This window comes from Chionomys nivalis, chromosome 14, assembly GCF_950005125.1.
Source record: "Chionomys nivalis chromosome 14, mChiNiv1.1, whole genome shotgun sequence".
NCBI lineage: Eukaryota > Metazoa > Chordata > Mammalia > Rodentia > Cricetidae > Chionomys > Chionomys nivalis.
In genome coordinates, this window is record NC_080099.1 from 12,187,622 (window position 1) to 12,210,158 (window position 22,537).

General features: G+C 43.2%; 1 protein-coding gene across 5 annotated transcripts in view; it reads right to left on the reverse strand.

Moving 5' to 3' along the window:
- The window catches only part of Dym (dymeclin), a 312,012-nt gene that overhangs the window by 249,138 nt on the left and 40,337 nt on the right, over positions 1 to 22,537 (reverse strand). For all 5 annotated transcript variants that reach the window (XM_057789035.1, XM_057789034.1, XM_057789036.1 and 2 more), the window contains one exon: positions 11,815 to 11,887. In XM_057789035.1, coding sequence (XP_057645018.1) covers positions 11,815 to 11,887 — 73 coding nt within the window. The remainder of the gene's footprint in view (positions 1 to 11,814; positions 11,888 to 22,537) is intronic.

The window sequence follows — 22,537 nt, forward strand, 5'->3', positions numbered from 1 at the left end:
CACTACCACATTCTTCTTTCTGCACTGAGTTGTACATCCAACCATCTTGACGTACTCACTCTCATCCTCAGTCACAGCCTGCAGCTACCACTGATGTACAGTTAGCACGCTATCCCTTGCACACAAAGCAAGCTGGCAATAAAGAATCATGGATTTGTTTGGATTGTCATCCCTAGTATGCTCACAGCTACAGAGAAAAACTAATATTATTTTGTGTTACCAAAACAAAATTTCACTGGTGGACAAAAAATATCTCAAACTTTCAGCTTCCAAATCCTATTTCATAATCCAGCATTCTGTATAAAAATTCACTGGACTCCTGGGGACATAGCAACAGAACTAGTAGCAACAGCAAAAATAATTATTCCATGAAGCAAGGCTGGGGCAAGGCAGTCCATGCACTCATTTAATCCATTTGCTACCATATACAGTACTAAAAATGACTAGAGCAGCGGTTCTCACTCTTCCTAATGCCAAGATCCTTTAACACAGTTCCTTGTGCTGTAGTGGTCCATAACCAAGATCATCTCATTGCTACTTCATAACTTTAATTTTCTTTTTTTTTTTTTTTTTTTTTTTTTTTTTTTTTTTTGGTTTTTCGAGACAGGGTTTCTCTGTGGCTTTGGAGCCTGTCCTGGAACTAGCTCTGTAGACCAGGCTGGTCTCGAACTCACAGAGATCCGCCTGCCTCTGCCTCCCAAGTGCTGGGATTAAAGGCGTGCGCCACCATCGCCCGGCTATAACTTTAATTTTCTACTGTTATGAATTGTGATGTAAATATCTGAGATGCAATCCCTGTGAAAGGGTCATTCCACCACCAAAAAGGTCATAACCCACAGGTTGAGAACCACTGGACCAGTTTTTGGGTTTGGTTTGGGTTTTGTGTTTTTTTTTTTTAAACTTTGAATCAAAATAACTCAACCAAATCTAAGTTTTGTCCACCTGGGGAAAAAACTTTGAAGTAAACAGAAAAATCTTTAGAGCAGCCATTAAGGAAACAGGATTTGAGAATACATACAGCTAAAATGCGCTACCTGCCGATTACTGCTGCTAGTCACCATGTTCCCCTACTCTTCCAAAGCTTTAAAGGATCCTCTGGGTTCGCAATGGACAAAACTTGCCACTGGCCCTACTCATAAATAGGTTGATCACACACTGGCTCTTTACTGGGCATCACAGATTGTTATGCCACAATGTCTTGAAAACAGCAGTTTAACTGGATACAAAAGACTTAGCTAACGTAACATTTCTTCTTTTTTTTCCCCACTCACTTTACTGGACAGTTAAAGGATAAAACAGGATACTGGCTGCACAAGACAGCAAGGGCTATTAGTAATGGGCCCAATTACAGGTACTTTCAACTGTGTCAAAACAGAGATAACAAAAAACTATTTAGGAATATTACCCCCAAAAGTGTGATATTAATGAGCTGCTTATACTGGCTCCTTGGTATTAAGACCACACCTTGTGCTAAAAGTAAAAAAAAAAAAATTAGCCAGGTGGTGGTGGTGCACCCTTTAATCCCAGCACTCAGGAGACAGAGGCAGATGGATCTCTGTGAGTTCGAGACCAGCCTGGTCTACAAGTCCAATGCTACAGAGAAACCCTGTCTCAAAAAGAAAGAAAGAAAGAAAGAAAGAAAGAAAGAAAGAAAGAAAGAAAGAAAGAAAGAAAGAAAGGAAAGGAAAGGAAAGGAAAGGAAAGGAAAGGAAAGGAAAGGAAAGGAAAGGAAAGGAAAGGAAAGGAAAGGAAAGGAAAGGAAAGGAAAGGAAAGGAAAAACTCCACCACAACAAAATATGCTGTCAGTTTAACAATTAGCAGCTGCCAGTTTGGGGATAGAGAAAATATCATATTTATCACTTTCTACTATCTTTAGATTGCAAGAAAAAACTCCCCTAGTCAGTCAAGAGTCGTCCCAGCAGTGAAGAGAGAATTGTTGTGGGATAATATTTTTGTATACTGTGAGGATGTGAGGATGTTTCTCTGCCAAGACACCTTCTGATGGTTTAATAAAGAGCTGAACGACCAATAACTAGGCAGGAGATGATAGGTGGGGCTTCCTGGAAGAGATAGGAATTCTGGGAAGAAGAAGCAGAATTCAGTATCCAGACATGGAGGAACTGGGATGCATGGTACTGAGCAGAGGTAACAAGCCATGTGGCAGAACGTAGATTACTATAAATGGGTTAATTTAAGTTTAAAAGATGGTTGGGAACAAACCTAAGCTAAGGCCAAGCTCTGTGGCATTAATAATTAATGAAGTCTCTGTGTCATTATTTGGGAGCTGGCAGTACAAAGAAAGTCTGACAACAGAGAATCTTTTTATTTTTTTTAATGATCTAGGCTCTTTGCCTTTACATTTAAATTTTAGCATAAAATTGCCTCCCCCCAGTGTGTGTGTGTAAGTATGTATGTAGATATCCTAATACAAGTTTGGCATGGTGACACATGCCTACAAATCCACACTTGGAGAGAAAAGGGAGAGGAACTGCGAATTCAAACTAAGCATAAACTACACAGTGAGCTCAAAGCCTATCTTTAAAAAATGTAATTATTACAATAATCCTGATACAAATGTGGTTAACTAACTCTATAGATTAACCTGCAATCACTAGGCAATGTGAGCTCTGATGTCATTTCCTACTCTATAGAAAATGCTAAAAAGAAAAAAAGGAAACTTGAGGTAATGTTAAATTTCTATAGTAACAAAATTTAAAATATTAATTGAGCTATTTTAAATGCCAAATCATCAGGGAAATGAGTACAAGAGACCAGTACTTGAAAGAAACCAAAATTCTACCATGCTGAGTGGAGTGATTTTTCAAAATTGAAAAATGTTTTATGCCAACAGATCTTTCTTGTTTTGAGTCCTTGTATAATCTTCAGAAGATTTTCATTACACAATTGCCAAAACAAAGTCAACTTTAGAGAGCCGAAGCGCTGCTTTGGCTGCCATAGTTTCCCAAGAACTTTCCACCATCTGGTCTGGAAATGTCCTACAGCAAACTACTGCTGGAGCAAGTAACTAATTTCATGTGCAAAAAAAAGGAGACAGGAGCCATGACCTTGCGCTGCTCTGCTGGGGCAGAGTGGGGCACTTGGACAAAGACAAAAGCCATCATGAAATGGTGTTAGTGTTGGCTAAGGGCAAAGTTAACGAGCACAGAAGGAAAAACATGCTCCTTTGACTTCTGTTGTCAGAAACCTCATGGTACTGTAAATGGAACATAAGTTTAATAAAAACAACTGACAAGTTCAAATGAACAAGATGAAAATGTAGAAATTGCTACTTGAGCCAACATGGATATTCTAAAAGGAGAGAATAAAAAGTTATATATTTCAGACACTGGCATGGTGGTGATACTTTGTGCCAGGGATTAAACCCAGGGTCACCTCTCTTCTTGAGTGTGTACTCTACCATGAACTAAGTCTGCAGACCTACTAACGGTCTCCTCGGGAGTCAGGTCCCACCTGCTTTCAGAACTGCCATCATTATCTTCATCAGCCACCTTAGATGCCATCTCTGTACCCCATAAAAATTTAGGGGGCAAGCCAGAGAAACACATCTATCTATAATTTTTACAGTTTTTCAAAGAACTGGTACTATGTACATGTAACTCCATTGAATGTTTAATCACCAATCATCTTGAAACAAGTTCAACACACAGACAAGGTGATAGTAGCTGGCCTTGAAGGCATCTGCTCCAAACATATCACTTGGGAAGCTGAGACACAGAGATGAGGCACACAATGAAACATGATCTCACAGGAAACAAAGGGATGAGGTAAAGAGATCCCAACCTCACTGCTGACAACAAATGCGAAGGGACGCCTCCTGCCCAGTGTCACTTCGATTTCTGACTTCTGGAACCGAGAAGAGTAATTTCCTGGAGAGTCTCATCTCTTTGATTTCTAATTGGCTCATAAAGTTCATACAGATTCATGGGCTATGATGATATTTTTTGAGATGTACATAATGTGTAATGATCAAATGACCATCTCCTAGAAACAGTAAAAATTCTCTCTTCCTTGAGATGCTAACAAATTCTAGGATAGATCACTGTATGTTTTCACTCCTTAACCTATCCTCCTTCACTCTTCCTACCCCCTCCCTCCTAGCCTCTGGTAATCACTACTCTCAATTTTTTTTTTTAAGATTTATTTACTATGTATGCAGTGTTCTGCCTGCATGTATACCTGTACGCTAGAAGAGGGCACCAGATCTCATTTATAGATGGTTGTGAGCCGCCATGTGCCTGCTGGGAAATGAACTCAGGACCTCTAGAAAAGCAGCCGGTGCTCTTAGCCTATGAGCCATCTCTCCAGCCCCACTACTCTCTAATTCTGTAAGAGCAATGTAAGAATAATAATTTAAACAGTGAAAAAGATACAGCAAGGGAGAACTGGAAGGAGGCAGAAGGAAAGAGACAGTCTTCTGAGCAGACACATTTAAAAAGTTCAGTGAATTAAGAAACCATGGTGTATATTCTCATCAATACACATAAAAAAATAAAATCCTTGGGTATAAACCTAACGAAATATGTATTATGAAAAAGAACCACAAAACTGATGGTTGGGGGTTGGATTTGGTTGACTACAATAATTAAAACCAAAGAGAGCAAAACTGTAGGTAAGAGGAAACTACCGAATAATGAACGATCAGCTCTATAATCTTCAACAATGCTTATAATGTCTTAAATTCCTAATCCATCCAGAAAGTCGTGCTAGATTCTAATGCGTAGCACTTGAAATTTAATTGCTGACCTGCTTAAGTCAGTTCCTGCCCTCTACTGAAGCTGGTTTTGGAGAAGTGTTTGGAGAACATGCAGGATTCAAGACATTATCCCCAGAGTTGTATCCTTGACCCCCAATTATGGGCATCTCAATGCCTTCATTCTTATTGACAGCTGGAGACTTCATAAGGGAGCCACTTATAAGCCAGGTATGGTAGCACGTGCCTTTAATCCAAGCAACTGAAAGGCAGATGCAGGAGGACCTCTTTGAATTCAAGACAAGCCTGGTCTATACAACAGTTTCAGGTTAACCAGGGCCACACAGTAAGACCCTGTCTCAAAAACAAACAAACCATCTATTACTCTCACTGTCAGCAGAAAACATCTTCAATACTTGGATTTTCACAATGTAATATCTAAAGACTACGGTCTCGATAAATGTGCATTCATAACTATTACATTTCAGAAATCTTGTTGAGGTACTGGATTTTACAATCTAAACAATTAGTTTCAAACCTCCTTAAATTCCAGAGCGGAGTTGAGAGGAAAAGCCCTGCACTTTCTATTGCTGTATCTTAAGCTGAAATCTGAAACACAACTGAAGTTCAATCCGCTAACATTAGTGTCTTTCAAACAACACAGCTTTTCTAGCCATAATTTCCCAGACCTGCTACAATCAGTCTAAGGCACCCTTGATTCTACAAATACCTAGTTGAACTCAAAGATGTCCCTATCCAGATCCCTTTAGCTTCTTCAAAGGCCTCACCTAACCACTGAGAATCACTATGTCTCTGTTCCAGCTTGGATATGAGGTGTCTCCATAGGTCCACCCCTAGCCAAGGAGCCAATGACACCTGACTGAGGCTGGGAAAGAAAAGTCAGTTCTCTTCAGTGGAGTTACACTTGGTATATACCTCACTCCAGGGCAGCCACATGGTCCAGGAGCAGCTGGCCAGCACAAACTAGACTTCATGGGTTTTGCTTTTGTTCTTTAATTCTTATTAGTAGTAGTAAAAGAAGGGGAAACCTGGATTGGTAGAGAGGTGGATAGGACCTAGGATCAGTTGGAAGAGGAAAATGAATATGATCAAAGGATATTATATGAAATTCCCAAAGAATAAGTGAAAACCTTTTTAAAAAGATTGACTTCTAAGCTATTTTATTAACATAATTAAGCCACTAGTTCTTGAATTGTTATCACAAACTTACTGATAAAATGTTCATCCTTAATGAAAACATTTTTTAAAAATTCCAACGTTCACTGCAATGAACTTCTACAAAGTTTATCTCAATGTTCGGCTGATGCCCCAGGATCTCGGGCTGGGGCCTTGTGCGTACTAGGAACACTTTCTCACTGAGCTATTTCCCTAGTCCTCCTTTTAGTTTTTATTTTGAGAGAACTCAGTAAATTCTTCAGGCCAGCCCTGAACTTAATCTATACCCTAGGCAAGTCATAAACCTGAGATCCTCCTGCTTCAGCCTCCTGACTAGGAACTGGACCGCCAGGCTTAGCTTGAGCCTGTTTCTAATAAAGAATCATTTACTAGTTTACACAAACCAGGTACTGTAGTGTACACCTGTAATCAACAGGTGTTGAGGGCAAGTGGTTCAGAACTTTACAGTCATCCTCAGCTACACGGAAAGTTCGAGTTAGAGAACACAAGAGCTGTCGGGGGGCGGGGATAAGTTAAATTATAAACATCTATATAAATGTGCCATATATGCACACACATAAATCATGTATGTTATTCGTGGTAATCACTTTGTTTTCAATTTTAACAGAATGATTTAATACAGTCTCATAAGGAAAGATTTAAGCTAGTTTGAAATTACTCTACATGGCTACTAAAATTAGATTTCTAATGATTCTCCTGCTAATACAGCACAGGTAAGCCAAGAGCAACTGTAAAGCAATACAGCAAGAGTGATGATGCTCAGGAGCCGAGAGCTCTTCCCGTTTCCATGTTAACATCCACCTTAACTTACAAGCTGGTCTCAGATGCTGCAGTGCGGTTGGGGTAGATCAAACACTTACAGAGTAGTTGCTTTCACATAGCAACTGTAACCAAGACAAACTTTCTTGTAAGATGGAGTTCCAAGGACATTAAATCATAAGAAATTGTTTCAGCAGCTGGTTAGAGCTGAGTATACATAACACAAGACATCTGGCTGCCTGTGCATTTTCAGTTCATTTAAAAAGTATAAACACATTAAAACACTGCCTGTTCGATAGACTGCAACACTGTCTGCTCCTCTGACAGCTGCTCCATTCACATAGTCACAGCCCATTTATTACTAACGTATTTACTACCTTCCCTCTCACTAACTTCAACACAACATGTGATCAATAAAGGCCAAAAGACTGCATACATTCAACTGCTGGTACTCTGCAATGAAAACCAGTGTTATTAAAGGCCTAATTTTTTGTTTGTTTCAGACTGAGTCTCACTATGTATCCTAGGCTGGTCTGGAACTCATTATGTAGCTCAGGCTGTCCATTAATTCACCATCTTCCTGCCTTAGCCTCCCAAGTGCTATAGGCATATGTCACCAGACCTGGTTAAAGTATAATTTTAAAAATTAAATCAGAAACATAAAAAACATTTAGCTTAACACAATTAGAAAAGAGTAGGCAAAATATGGATTCTCTACGCCATCTGTGTATATATATATATATATATATATGTCTAACTGCAGTGGCTTAACCAAGACAGGAATTTGTTTTTCTCACGTAAGAAGAAATGAGAGACACTGAGCACTCATGGCAATCTTGTAGTATTACTAATAGCTCCTGTCCCTAAGAGACTAGTCTTTACAAGTGACATTCTTACCCATAGTTCAGTACAGTATGAGCATGCCTTCATATTCCAAGTAGGAAGAGGGTGGAGTGCAAAATAAAGGCCTTGAAATGTGTGTGCTCTGTGAGGTGACAACACCTGCTTATGTATCTCTGCAAGGGCCCAGACCATGTGACATGGCTACAAAGAGTTACCGGCATATCTGGAAACGGTAAACTGGGCTTACACTGCCATCCTAAGCAATATTAAAATTCTATTCAAAACAAAGAGAGAAATGGCAGCCATGTGAACAATTCTGCATATCACGATGCATTTTGGTGGGACACTATCCCCCATGTCCTTCCCCAGGTGGTCAGTCTACTTGTCTCAGTTCACCTTCTGGGCTGCAGAGTGAACATCAAAGCACGACAGTGCATCTCACTTCTCCATCTCTAACAAAAGTGTGGATTCATGTACAATATCCCCAGGAGCCTATTGGCTCACAAATACTTGTCTTTTCTTTCCGAACTAGAAGCAAACAGCCTGTTTCTGACCACATCCCTCTGTGTTTTGATACTTTACGATGATAAAGTATCACCTTTATCTAAAGAACATCTTTATCTAAAAACTAATTCCTTGCAGGGCAGTGGTGGAGAACGCTTTTAATTACAGCACTTGGGAGGCAGAAGCAGGAGGGTGTCTGTGAATTAGAGGCCAGCCTGGTCTACAAAATGAGTTCCAGGACAGCCTGTTACACAGAGAAACCCTGTCTCAAAAGAAGAAAGATAGGAAGGGAGGGAGGGAGGGAGGGAGGGAGGGAGGGAGGGAGGGAGGGAGGGAGGGAGGGAGGGAGGAAGGAAGGAAGGAAGGAAGGAAGGAAGGAAGGAAGGAAGGAAGGAAGGAAGGAAGGAAGGAAGGAACCTAATTCCCACCTAATTCCATTACATGGCTGGATACACAGGATAGCTGGCAGAGTGCATGCCTAGCATGCCTTGTTCAGTCACCAGCACCACACAATTGGGTGTGATGGCACAGACATACAGTCTCAGCACTCAAGACAGAAGCAAGAAGAAATGTTCAAAGTCAGGACTGGAGAGATAGCTCAGCAGTTAAGAGGGCTGGCTGGCTGTTCTTGCAGAGAATTCAGGTTCAGTATTTAGCATCTACTTTGGCTGCTCACAAACTTCTAGAACTCCAGCTCCAGTAGTCCAACATCCTCTTCCAGTCTTCTCAGGCAAGGCACACACATGGCACATAGACATACATGCAGGCAAAACACTCATACATACAAAATAAAAATATAAGTTTTTTTAAAATGAAGTTCTCATCTTCAGCTACACCATGAGTTCAAGAGCAGTCTGGAATACATGAGACCCTGACTAATAAATGGATATAATTCCTTTAAAATGTGTTCTCTGGGACCAGAGAGACGGATGAGGTGAAGGTAGTTAGCACTGAGCCTGTTGGCCTGAGTTCAGTCCTCAAGGCCGCATGGCAGGAGAGAACTTACTCCCAGTTATCCTTTGACTTCCACACATGTGCTACGGCACAAGCATGCCCATGTACATGGATGCATGAGCATGTGCATGCACACACACACAATAAATAAGTAGATATGCATATTTTAAAATGTAATAAATTATACATTCTCATCCTAGCTACTCTAACAGATGAGGTCGAAGGACTGAAATTTGACACTAGCAAGGCCAACATAACAGATTTTGTCTTAGCTGGGTGGTGGTGGCAGTGGTGGCAATGCACACCTTTAATGCCAGTACTGGGAGGCAGAGACAGGTGGAACTCTGTGAGTTTAAGGCTGGCCTGATCTACAGAGTGACTTCCAGGAAAGCCAGAGCTTCATGGAGAAATTGTCTCAAAAACAAAACAAACAACAACAACAAAAGATTTTGCCTCAAACATCAATCAACTTTGTAAATTCTCAAAAGTAATAAAATTGGTTCTTCAGGGATACTAGAATGTCATAGATATTACAAAGATTCATGGCCTTCCAAAGGGCTGTATTACATAAATAGGTAGTCAGCATATGAAGGGAGGCAATGATGAAAGAAACGCCTAACAAGGATTCTAGATGAGTTTCAGTTATGAAGGGGGTGATAAGCAATGGATCAGAACAAATGGACATCTTTAAAAAAAAAAATGTACCAGTGGATATTTTATTATCTTTCTTTTTTTCTTTCATTTCCTTTCTTTAATTTTTAATCATCTTTTTATTTTCTTTTATTATTATTATTACAAATTTTCACCTCCCCCCTTCCTCCCATTTCCCTCCCTCTCCTCCTATTCCCCCTCCCCCTCCCTCTCCAGTCCAAAGAGCAGTAAGGGTTCCCTGCCCTGTGGGAAGTCCAAGGTCCTTCCCCCTCCATCCAGGTCTAGGAAGGTAAACATCTAAACAGACTAGGTTCCCACACAGCCAGTACATGCAGTAGAATCAAAACCCAGTGCTATTGTCCTTGGCTTCTCAGCCAGCCCTCCTTGTCAGCCACATTCAGAGAATCCGGTTTGATCACATGCTCCATCAGTTCCAATCCAGCTGGCCTTGGTGAGTTCCCATTAGATCAGCCCCACCGTCACAGTGGGTGGGTGCACCCCTCGCGGTCCTGACTTCCTTGCTCATGTTCTCTCTCCTTCTACTCCTCATTTGGACTTTGGGAGCTCAGCCCAGTGCTCCAATGTGGGTCTCTGTCTCTATCTCCATCCATCGCCAGATGAAGGTTCTATGTTGATATACAAGATATTCAAATGGACATCTTTATATACATCAGAACTGCACTGAGCTGTAGTGCTCAAAACCCAGTTACAGTAGCATAAACAAATAAGGGTCTATTTCTGTCATATGAGAAGTCCAGGGTAAGGAAACGGGAATGGCTGTTGTTGACTTGGGTTCAACAGCTCAATGACATCAAAGCAAAATTTCTATGAGACAACTGGTTCATGGTGCCAGCATGGGCACGCAACTCCAAAGACCTTGTCAGTATTCCAGGATACAGGAAAAAGCTGTCAGAAGGAAAACCATACACTTCTTCATCCAGTAAGCGCCCTATGAAGAACGTTACTCGGGAGTCTCCCCAACAACATCTCAAGGAACACACCTAGCTTCAAAGAACTCTGAAAAGAAATCTGTCCTCTCTAAAACAGCCCCAAAACAAAGCCAAGGGGGAAAGAGAACGCTCTGTGGTCAGTTTGCTTTCCCTACCACACAGACTGGATTCAATCGGTTCCCCTCAGACTGTTTACAGAGACCCTTGGAGATCTCTTCTTACATAGCTAATGTAATTCTGGGCCAGCCATCTGTTAGCAGTACGAAATGACTTAGTCGTTCTTCCTTAACATGAAATTCATGTTTGGCAGTGGTGTAGTTTAAATGAGAATAACCGCCAAAGCCTCATATATATCTGAATGCTTTGTCCCCAGTTCTTGGAACTGTTTGGGAAGGGTTAGGAGGTGTGGTCTTTTTGGAAAAGACGTGTTGCTGGGAGCAAGCTTTGAGTTTTCAGATGCCTACACCACCCAGTTTGCTCTCTCTCTACCTTGTGGCTGTTGTCTCAATATGTGAGCTCCAGCACCATGTCTGCCTGCCCGTTCCCACACCCCTGCCAGCATGGTCAGACACTACTAACCTCTGGAACCATGACCCCAAAATTACATGCTTTCTTTCCCAACATACTGCCTTGCTTGTGGTGTTTTGTCACATCAATAGAAAAGTAAGTAAGACAGGTGGAAACAGTCTATATATTACCAAAAGAGATAAAAATAATGACACAGGTATATAATCTTTATATAACTCATAAGCTCTTCCACATGGGGCTTGGGAAAACAGTTAGCAGGTCCTGGGTTAGGGTCCTCAGCACCCACCTCAAATCCTAGTATGGCGGCACATGCCTGCAACCAAGCCCAGTGCTGGTACAGATCCCTGGTACTTGCTGGCCAGCCAGTATAGCCAAGACAAAGACGTTCAGGTTCCTTAAAAGACTCTGTCTCAGAAAATAGGGAGAGCTAGGCATAGTGGTGCACACCTCTAATTTCAGTACTGAGGAGGCTGAGGCAAGTATATCTCTGTGAGTCTGAGTCTACACAGGGAGTTCTAGGCTAACCAGAGCTACATGGTGAGGCCCTGTCTCAAGAAAGAAAAAAGAAAAGGGAAAGGAAGAGTGACCGAGGAAGTCACCCTGACCTACTAACCTCTGAACACACACACACACACACACACACACACCTCTTCCGCACACTCAGCTATCATTTTCATTATACAATGAAGACAAAGCCAAGCTTAGGCACAACTTACAAGAGTGGAGTATCAGTGATTAACTGCACCAAGCTGCAGAGCAATTCTTCCAAAAGATCTTCAGAGTTAGAACCTGGTAAGATACATAAAACTTTGTTTTGACAAGGTAGACAATAGATGAAATTACTTAGATGGAAAGTCTGCATTTCGAATAAGTAAAAAACTTATTTTAGGGGGCTGGAGAGATGGCTCAGAGGTTAAGAGCATTGCCTGCTCTTCCAAAGGTCCTGAGTTCAATTCCCAGCAACCACATGGTGGCTCACAACCATCTGTAATGGGGTCTGGTGCCCTCTTCTGGCCTGCAGGCATACACACAGACAGAATATTGTATACATAATAAATAAATAAATAAATAAAAAACTTATTTTATTATTACATATATTCAAACACTATTTTGGCCTCTGAATAAAATCCAGAGTCAGCACCTACTACAACCTTAATAACACAAGTTACAATGATTTTTCCTGCTGTATTAGTGTATGCTCGTGCCACAGCACATGTGTGTATGTCAGCGGACAATTCCATAGCATCAGTTTTCTCCTTTAGCTGAGTTTCAGGGTCATCAGGCATGTGTGGTCAAGCAGTTTTATTTGTTCAACTGCCCTATTTCTTTTTTGTTTTGTTTTTCTGTTTTGCTTTGTTTTTTTTTTTGTTTGTTTGTTTGTTTGTTTCAAGACAGAGTTTGTCTGTGTAGCTTTAGAGCCTGTCCTGGAGCCCACTCTGGAGAGCAGGCTGGTCTTGCACTCGCAGAGATCCGCCCAACCAGCCCTATTTTTGTTTTCCTTTTAAGGTCAGTCTCACTATGCAGGCCTCAACTGGCAAACCTCCTGCCTCAGCCTCCCCAAATTCTGACATTACAAGTACGCATTGCCACACCCTAGCAGCTTGAGAATACCTTAAGGCTCCTACAGGCCAGCCAGCAATTTTCATTTTTTTACACTTCACAGTTTCTTTTGATGAATTTTTATATTAAAGTCAAATATGTAAAATTATTTTTAAAAGATGCTTTAGCCGCTTGACCTGAAGCAAAGTTATTTAGACCTGTCATATGGCCTTGCCTTTGACCTTGAGGAACCTCTGGTGATCCACAAATGACAGAATGAGTCCTGACAAGAAGCTAACCACCTTACAAATAAAAGCCAAAGATGAGATGGCCTTCCCAATCAGAGGACCAGATAAGTGTCAAGGACAGGATGCAAACTGCCACCCCAACACAAGCATTTCTGTCCCAAACTCCCAGAGCTAAGGGGCCTCCAAATTGCATAAGCCAGATGATATCCTTGTGACTTCTGGTTTTAGATACTAGTGACATCTACTCCTTCCTGAAATGATTTCCTCAGTTCAGGCAGTCTCAGTTCTAACCAGCTTCCTCCTCCTCCTCCTCCTCCTCCTCCTCCTCCTCCTCCTCCTCCTCCTCCTCTCCTCCTCCTTCTTCTTCCAGCACTCCTCCAAAACACCTTCTACGGGGTCTCTCACGAAGTCTCTCACGGCTGTCTTCCACAGAGTGTCCCACAGGCTATCATTACCCTTTAATGGCTCTCTCATTCCTCATCATTTACATGCTAGTGAATCCTAAATCCATAGTTTCCCTTTCAACCTCTCACTGAGCAGCCTGTTTTCTATCAAACTGTCTCTCACCCAAGCACTTTCCAGGCTGGACTCTGATCAGTTCCCAAACTGACAAGACCTGGAGCAATCAGAGAGGCATGGCCACAGACCCTATCAATTGTCTGTCTGTCTATTGGGTGTGTCCACCGAGATGAGTGACTAGTACCTCAAACTCAACGTGTTCAAAAAGAAGCCCAATATTTCTAGCCCTTCACTTGTTTCTCTGTTTTCGCATGGGTGTTTGCATGCATGTGTATAGGCTCCATGTGTGTCTGGTGTATACAGAGAGTCCAGGAGGGGATCTGGATCCCCTAAAACTGTACTACGGTTGTAAACTGCCATGTGGGTGTTGGGAATCAAAGCCAGGTTCTCTGGAAGAGCAGCCAGTGCTCTCGACCACTGAGTTGTCTAACTACATTTGTTTCTTTCTTATTTCCAGTTCTGATGCATCAGTAGCCCAATGCTAAAACACAGACTTCCTCAGCCTTTCATAGCCAACTGAACTCTGAGTCCTCCTGACCATACAGCCCACCTCTCTGATATAGTTCTTTTTAGTTAGGTCATCTCACTACGTAGCATGGGGTAACCTTGAACTACAGTGCCACCTCAGCCTGGCGTTGCAGAAGCACACCGCCATACCCAGGCACCTGCCACTGCCTCGTGACTCAGAAGCTCCTTGTGCCATGTTGTGTTCATTATCTCATCAGCTCAGCCCAGGTTTGAATTCACCACATTCCAACTCGCTCTCAGCATCCTTTAAGCCCTCGGGTGTAGCATTTATCCTCCAGTTTCTGCCCTAACTCCAGGCTGCTTTTAGAAGTAGCTAACTGAACTTCCTTTCACTTTCTTGGCTTAGGTCATTTTTATTACTTTATGCTAATGACTATGTATCAAAAAATAGAGATCCTTACTGATCACTAGAAGCAAAGTAATAATGAAAACAAAACACTCATGGACCATTCATTAAAAGGAATGGCTGGAGGCTGGAGAGATGCTCAGCAGCTATAAACTCTGGCTGCTCTAGCAGAGGACTCAGGTTCAGTTTCCAGCATCTACAAGGCCATTCACAGCTGTCTAATTCCAGTTCCGGGGATCCATCACCCTCTCTGACCTCCACAGGCACCGAGTATGCACATGATGTACAAAACACTCATATACATAAAATAAAAATAAATCTTTAAAAAACAAAACAAAAGGGATGGTAACAAAATTAATTGCTGCTGCTTTCTCAGCATTCAGAAGGTCAGTGCCAGTTTCTCAGTGCTGCCCAAACTACGACATGCCAAAGATAAACGCTAAAACCTTAATCAAGAACAGAGGCGTACTTCAAAAACAGCTTACAGTGCCTGAAAGCCAGAACAAATTGATTTCTTCAATACAGAACATACAGCAGGGCATGGTGCATAGCTATCAGCCTAGCACATGGAAGACTGAGTTCAAGGCCAGCATGGACTACAAAATAAATTCCATGAAGTACATGGCAAAGAACCCAACTCAACACAAAAAACAACAGGCAACTAGATTTATTCTACACCTATATTCAGAAAATTTTGAAGTCTATATTGTCGCCTATTTTCATTGGAGTTACTCTAAAGTATTAAATACTTTCTAATTAGCACTCTAAATGCTATTATAAATTAATAACAAAAAGAAAGACAAATGAAGTCATCCCTTTTTAAAAATAAAATGGATCTATACGTTGATAAACTGTTAAACTGTTGGGCCTGTGCAAGGAATAGAGGTAGGCAGGGAAAACTAAACTGAATGCTGGGGGAAGGAAGGAGGAGTCAGGAGAAGCCATATAGCCCCATATAGCCCCACTGGTGACAGACCCCGGAACTTTATCTGGTAAACCACAGCCTTGTGGCAATACACAGATTAACAGAAATGGATTAAATTTATATATAAGAGTTAACCAATAAGAAGCTACAGCTAATGGGCCAAGCAGTGATTTAAATCATATAGTTTCTGTGTAATTATTTCAGGACTGAGCAGCCGGGAACTAACTAGCAGCCTCTTTACAACAGGTACACTGCAATATTTATGAACTGTGCTCTGTGCTATTCCAGCTACATCAGTGCTCCGGCTGTCTGCAATTCCTGTGCTCAAACAGAAAGGACAGCACTATGTACCAAGTGTGCTTACAGTAAAATTTAAATGATTTTGTCCCAGTGATTACAAAAGGATTCCTGAGACAGTACTTGTTACAAGGACCAGACAACTCTGGAGCCCCAGGTACTTCTTGATTTTTCTGCAAAGACCAATTTAAGTTAGTATGTTCTTGGGTTTTCTGAGATGGTGCCTTGTAAGGTAAACAGTTTGTCCTGGTATGCCAATCCTCTTCTCTGAGTCACACGTTTCCATTGTGGGATTTGTTTATTTACTTTTGCATCACCTACATAAAAATAATGAAATTACACCATTAAACTTTATATTAAAATTCTTAAAATAGTCCTCGCTGTACAATGTCAGGCCTCCCTGAGCAAGTTTCAGGGCTAGTACAAGCAGAGAAAAGTGAGACATGAAACCCTGCTGCCAGGGCAGCCAGAACTCCTCAGCTCGAGGCAAAACCAAAGCTAGTTCCACAACAGGAAGATTTGCCTTGGAGCTTAGCAGTCAAGGGTACTGCCCGAGAGTCCAAAGCGCCGGAAGGAGAGCGGCTGTGCTGGAGGAGCAGATGGGGATTTGAAGTCTGTTTCTGCACCAGCCTACCTCACACTCTACTTCCCTCTGTTCACACTGCCTACCTCACACTCTACTTCCCTCTGTTCACACTGCCTACCTCACACTCTACTTCCCTCTGTTCACACTGCCTACCTCACACTCTACTTCCCTCTGTTCACACTGCCTACCTCACACTCTACTTCCCTCTGTTCACACTGCCTACCTCACACTCTACTTCCCTCTGTTCACACTGCCTACCTCACACTCTACTTCCCTGTTCACACTGCCTACCTCACACTCTACTTCCCTCTGTTCACACTACATACCTGACAGTCTACTTCCCTCTGTTCACACTGCCTACCTCACACTCTACTTCCCTCTGTTCACACTGCCTACCTCACACTCTACTTCCCTCTGTTCACACTGCCCACTCGCATCCTCTCTACCACTTGGGTTCCATTTACCTGGCAGTGAGGCAAAGGCTTGCTGCACATGGCAGAGTCTGCCCAGGGCGGATGGGCAGGCTTCCCTTGGAAGGCTCCCAGATGCTTCATGGAGGACAGCAAAATGGAGTTCTTTTCTGTTTTGGTCCATTTGGTGCATGACCACATCCACTAATGGTCTGCTGGCAGCTAAGTCCCAATGCCAGCATTCTGTCAGCCAAGACAGGGCACCTCATTCCCGGGTTTTCAGCCTTTACCCTTAGAGGGCTCCCAGGAGGCTCCTAGGAAGGCCTTGCCAGGTACACCACACAGAAAATAAACTCACAATATTAAACTGGGAGGGGTGACCTCAGGACTGAGGTTGGAGGAGAACCCCGGCTTCCAAACACTTTCCAAACAGCCCTGGGGCCTGCCTCTGAGATGCCTGTCACTTCCAGGCCCCAAGCCTTCTGAAAGTTCTGCAACAAGAGTCTTTCTTCTGGTGTTCTCCAAACACAAAGCACTCCGTATTCAACTCTCCCTGACCAGCTAAGCTCTTTATAGCTGGACTCTCTAACTTCTGAAACGTTAATGTGATATCTCCCTAGTAAGCTATGAATCTCCACATCCCCGTACTAGAGCTAGAGTTCCACGTCACCATGCTGTGCCCCTAGAATTTAAATTCTCAGTGCTGACCAGAGTTCTGAGAGAAAGCAAAGATGCACACACGTGCAACCTGCTGCGACTGAGAGCAACCCTCATAAAATAGTAAGTAAAAGAAAAGGACCATCTTCAAGGGTCTGGTCTAGCCTATCTGAAACCACATCCTCCTCTACCTCAGCACCCACAGAGCACCACGGCTGGCCCTAGGTGGCTCTAGTTTCATCTCTGCACTCCCTCCCCACGCTCCTCCTTCCCTAGACTCTCCTCTCTCAGTCACCTCCTCTCAACCTCCTTCCTCCTCAGCCCCCCTCCTCTTGGCTTCCCCTCCTCTCAGCCTCCTTCCTCCTCAGCCCCCACCTCTCCACCTCCCTCCTCTCAGCCTCCTTCCTCCTCAGTCCCCCTCCTCTTGGCTTCCCCTCCTCTCAGCCTCTCTCCTTCTATGGTCCTACCTCTAGTCTCCAATGTTTTTTTTTTCTCTAAAAAATAAGAAAGGACAAACAATCAAACAAACTCACACACTTGTAAGGAAAGTAACCGCTGCGCAAGGGGACGGCACACCTACTACAAAGAGTCTTCTGCACACAACTGTGGGCTAAAATAACAGTTTTTGTGTATTTCCTCTAGGACCCTAACATAACCAAACAGAACAGCCACAAGCAAACAACTGACTAGAGTCCAGGGCAAATCCTGGGTGGCAAGCAAACCCCAAGGCTGAAGGGCAACCTCAATGGAGCCAGCTATGGAGCAAGCGTGGGGCTAGAAGTGGAAAGGAGGGACCCTGAGCCTCAGAGCCCACCTGACGCCAAGAGCCCTGCCAGAAGTCCAAGTGTCACGGTACTCAGGCCCGGATCTGCTTGAAGCGCATGCACATCCCGGGGCTCCCTAAGACGACATGACTGCACCAGCTGGCAGACACACCCTCCAGGGCCTGGAGGTCTCGAGAATTGGTATGTGGAACATAAAATACAAGATAAATACTAGAATTAACTTGATAAGAATGAAGCATAATGCCTAAAGAAAGGAGGAAAAGCTTGGGCTGAAGGCAAAAGAAAAATGGGAATAATATTTCAATGCTCCACTATTTTGCCTAGGGCTGGCTTTGTTCCCGTCCATTAATTCTGCAAGGCACGAATAGTGGAGCTAGTCTCATACAATGATATAAATTTGTCTTAACAGTCTGCCAGCACATCAGACACAGCCCATGGGAAAACGCTCAGATACAAGTCCTCAGAAATATTCTAATCTCAGTGTCCCCAACACCCACACAGCTCTCATAAGGACCTGTTTCACTGCACCCACCAACGCTGCCCAAGTTACAGTGGCAGGAAACAACGCCCCGACTAACGGGTAACGCTTCACCCTGGAACACACCACAAAACCTAAGATGCCTCAGCTGATGCGCTGGAACTCTACTTATGTAAACAATCTTCAGATGTGGCCTGCTGCATATTATCTGCTCCCAAGCAGACCTTCATACACACATGCTCAGATAGCAGCTGATACAGGGATGCTTGCGGCTACTGCTTGACGAGAGTCCTTCCACACCCCATCTATGAATACCTTTGAACTTAGGGTTGTTGCAAAACTATAAACTGCAAAAAGTTAATCAAGAACCATAAAAGGGCTTTAGTTAGTAATCATAGTAGAAGCCTAAAACCAAAGACACATCGGACTAGACCAATACAAAAATATATATACAAGCCCCAAATAGCAAGTCTTTAACCCTAATAAGACAGTTCACTAAAAGTATGCTTGTGGAGCAAAGGCAGGGTCCATGACAAATGACAGGGTATCACTGAAAATCAACACGTAAAATCTGTGTAGCTAAATACAGTGCTGCCCACTTTTAATCCCAGCACTCGGGAAGCAGAGGCAGGCAGACCTCTGGGAGTTCAAGGCCAGCATGGTCTACAAAATGAGTTCCAGGGCAGTGAGGACTTCAAAGAGAGACAACATCGTCATTATCAGTCAGCATCATATCAGAGACTAACTCCATAAGAGAGAAGGTAGGGGTACACACCTGTAATTCCAGCATCGCAGAGGTTGAGGCAGGAGAAAAGGGCTACACTAGGGTGCATGCGATGGCAAGACCTCGCTCAAATACTTCTATGTGGAGGGGAGTTTACCATCTATAAGCACACCAACTTTAACAATTATTAGACCACTTACATGGTCTTTCAGTGTGACAACCATCTTGATAGTGCTGATAATATATTGGGAAAAATTTTATTTTTATATTGTCTCTAGATCAAACATCCCAATTGTACAGCAAAAAAAAACCATATTTCTCGGGCTTGGTTAAGAGTGGTCAATGCGGGCTGGAGAGATGGCTCAGAGGTTAAAAGCACTGGCTGCTCTTCCAGAGGTCCTGAGTTCAATTCCCAGCAACGACATGGTGGCTCACAACCATCTGTAATGAAATCTGGTGCCCTCTTCTGGCCTGCAGCATACATGCAGACAGAATACTGAATACATAATTAATAAATAAACCTTAAAAAAAAAAAAAGAGTGGCCAGTGCAGGGCCAGAGGACAACATTTAGCTACAAAATAAATAAACTCTATCTCTAAGTGTGTCAGTCAGTCTAGTCACCAGTAAGTATTAACAAACAAGACGACACTGTTAAAAGAGACAATGTGCACAAAACAAGTGCTGGGTTTGTGCTCGGTCCCTAAGTAGATGAGCATTTATTCCGTTCTAGGTTAGAACTCCACGGAAAGGCATTTTTTAAAAATGATATTTTAAATTATGCATGCATGTCTGTGTTTATGCACAAAAGTACAGGTGGCTGTGGAGGCCAGAAAAGAGAAGGGGCTCTTCTTACCAAGTACAACTATGCACTATGTGGTATTACAGATATCAAAATGTGAAGATTAGCAAAAATTTCTAAAGTATGTAATTCTGAATAAAAGCCCTGTTCATATCTCAGCACATATTAAAGAAATATAGGAATATAACATATTTGAGCCAGGTGGTGGTGGTGCACACCAGGACTCAGGAGGCAGAGGCAGGCGGATCTCTATGAGTTCGAGGTCAGCTAGTTTGAGGTCAACCACAAGAGCTAGTTCCAGGACAGGCTCCAAAGCTACAGAGAAACCCTGTCTCAAAAAGGAGAGAGAGAGAGGGAGGGTGGGAGGGAGGGAGGGAGGGAGGGAGGGAGGGAGGGAGGGAGGGAGGGAGGGAGAAATAGAGCATATTTGTAAGATTTGATACTATGTTGATGGGAAGCGGGGAGAAGAAGGAAGGGCTATCCCTAAACGCAGGCAGCACTATCCATGACTAGCCCCAGTTGAGTATGTTTCTGCCACCATGCCCTCCTGCACTGGATGGTACTCTTAAACTGTCGGTCAAAACAGCCCTTCCCTTCTTACACTGCTTTCTCGGGTATCTGGTGACAGCAACAAGGTAAAGAACCAACGCAGAGAAACAAAGTAAGGAACATCACTATGAGTGGGACCACTGCTGTGATAAGCTCAACCACATGGTCATGGGCTCTTGGAACCAGTCTTCAAGAGGGGGACTCTGGGCTCAAAAAGCCCTTGATTACTGTAAGCAGTCATTAGTGGATTATTCTTTTGGGACTGCCAAGGCAGATGTAGACCGTAGACAAGGCTCATGAAATTTCAGACAGGAACAGAGCCCATTTCAGGACGTGGGCTACAGGACATTCATGTCATATTCTGGCAGAGTCTGGCTTCATTTTGCCTGTGTCCTACAAACTTGATTGGGGGTGGATTTGAAGTTATAGGGGCTGGTGGGATGGCGTGGCAGGAAAAGGCACTGGTGCCAAGAATGATGACCAGAGTTCAATCCCCTGGGACCTACTGGCGGCAGGAGGAAAAACACTCCAGCAAAAACATCCATGTGCACGCCGTGGCGCACTCACAAGCCCAGACACACACGCACATAAGTGAGTGTAACTTTTAAAACCATTTTAAGCCTGGCCTGGTGGTGCATGGCTTTTATCCCAGCACTCGGAAGGCAGAGGCAGGTGCAGAGACATAGCATTTGGTGTTTCCCTTGATGGTTTCCATCTAACTTTGGCCCAGTCCTTCCTTGCTATTCCGCCACTCCTCACTGCTCAAATAGGCATGTTTACTCTGTAGCAGTATGTAGCAAAACTAAGTAACTGGCTTTGACTCATAGGAGCTTACAGTTAAGGTATCCCGAGTCTCGTGAGACCTGCTTGAACTTTTAGACAGTGTTGAAACTATTAAAGACAATGAAAACTTCAGAGGATGGGCTGAATGCATTTTGCATCATGAAAGGGCTTTGAGTCTGTGGAGATAAAAGGTGGAAGTCTGTGGCAAAAGAAGTGTTACATTTGAGAGCAGGTAAGATTGTTTTACAGGTATAGGCACTTTGCCACAGAAACCTGATGACCTGAGTTAGAGCTCCAGATCCTACAGGATAAGAAAAAAACTGACTCCAAAAGCTGTCCTCTGACCTCTACCTGCATGCCATGGTATGGCATGTACACACCCACACACCATACACACACACACACACACACACACACACACACAGTAAGAGGGGCTGGAGAGATGTCTCAGTGCTTAGGAGCACTGTGTCCCTTGCAGAAGACCTGGATGCACATGGTGGTTCCCGGGAATTCAATGCCTTCTGACCTCCTCAGGCACAGGGTGCACACACACAGAGGCAAAACAGTCATACACATAAAAGACGTAAGTCTAAAATTATAATAATAAATGCTAACTGATATGTTTGTCAGGTTGACAAGGAGTGAACTCTGTGAATCCTTAACCCTGGTTGGACTTGGCAGGAATCACCCAGCAGACATACTTCTGGGCATGTCTGTGCCGGGTTTCTAGGTTAGGTATGTTAAGGGGTGGCACCATCCCATGGACTGAGGTACCACAGCAAATAAAAAGACAAAAGGCAGATGAGCACCTTATTGCAGATGCAACATGACCGGCAGGCTCCTGCTTCAGAACTTCCCACCATGAAATAATGTCCCCTCAATCTTCAGACAAAATGAACCCTCCCTTCCCCGTTCTCTCGGGTGTTTGTCACAGCTGCAAGACAAGTAACTGACACAAAAGTCAGATGGGGAAGCCCCTACTCCTAGTGTTTTTTTTTTTTTGTTTTGTTTTTTAAAGAAAGAAAAGTGGGAGTCATAACAGGAAAACCAGAATTTTCTACGTTAATACTTTTTAAATACTGGGTGCATAAGGTGTGTATGGTGTGCATGTGTGGGCACACATGCCAGCGTGCACATGTGATGTGAGAGGCCCTTTCCTTCCACCGTCACCTGGGTTCCAAGGCTGAACTCAGCTGTCAGGCTCCCACTGTCAGAAGCCATCTTGCTGCCCCCAAATTCTTTTTTTTTTTTTTTCAAGGCAGGGT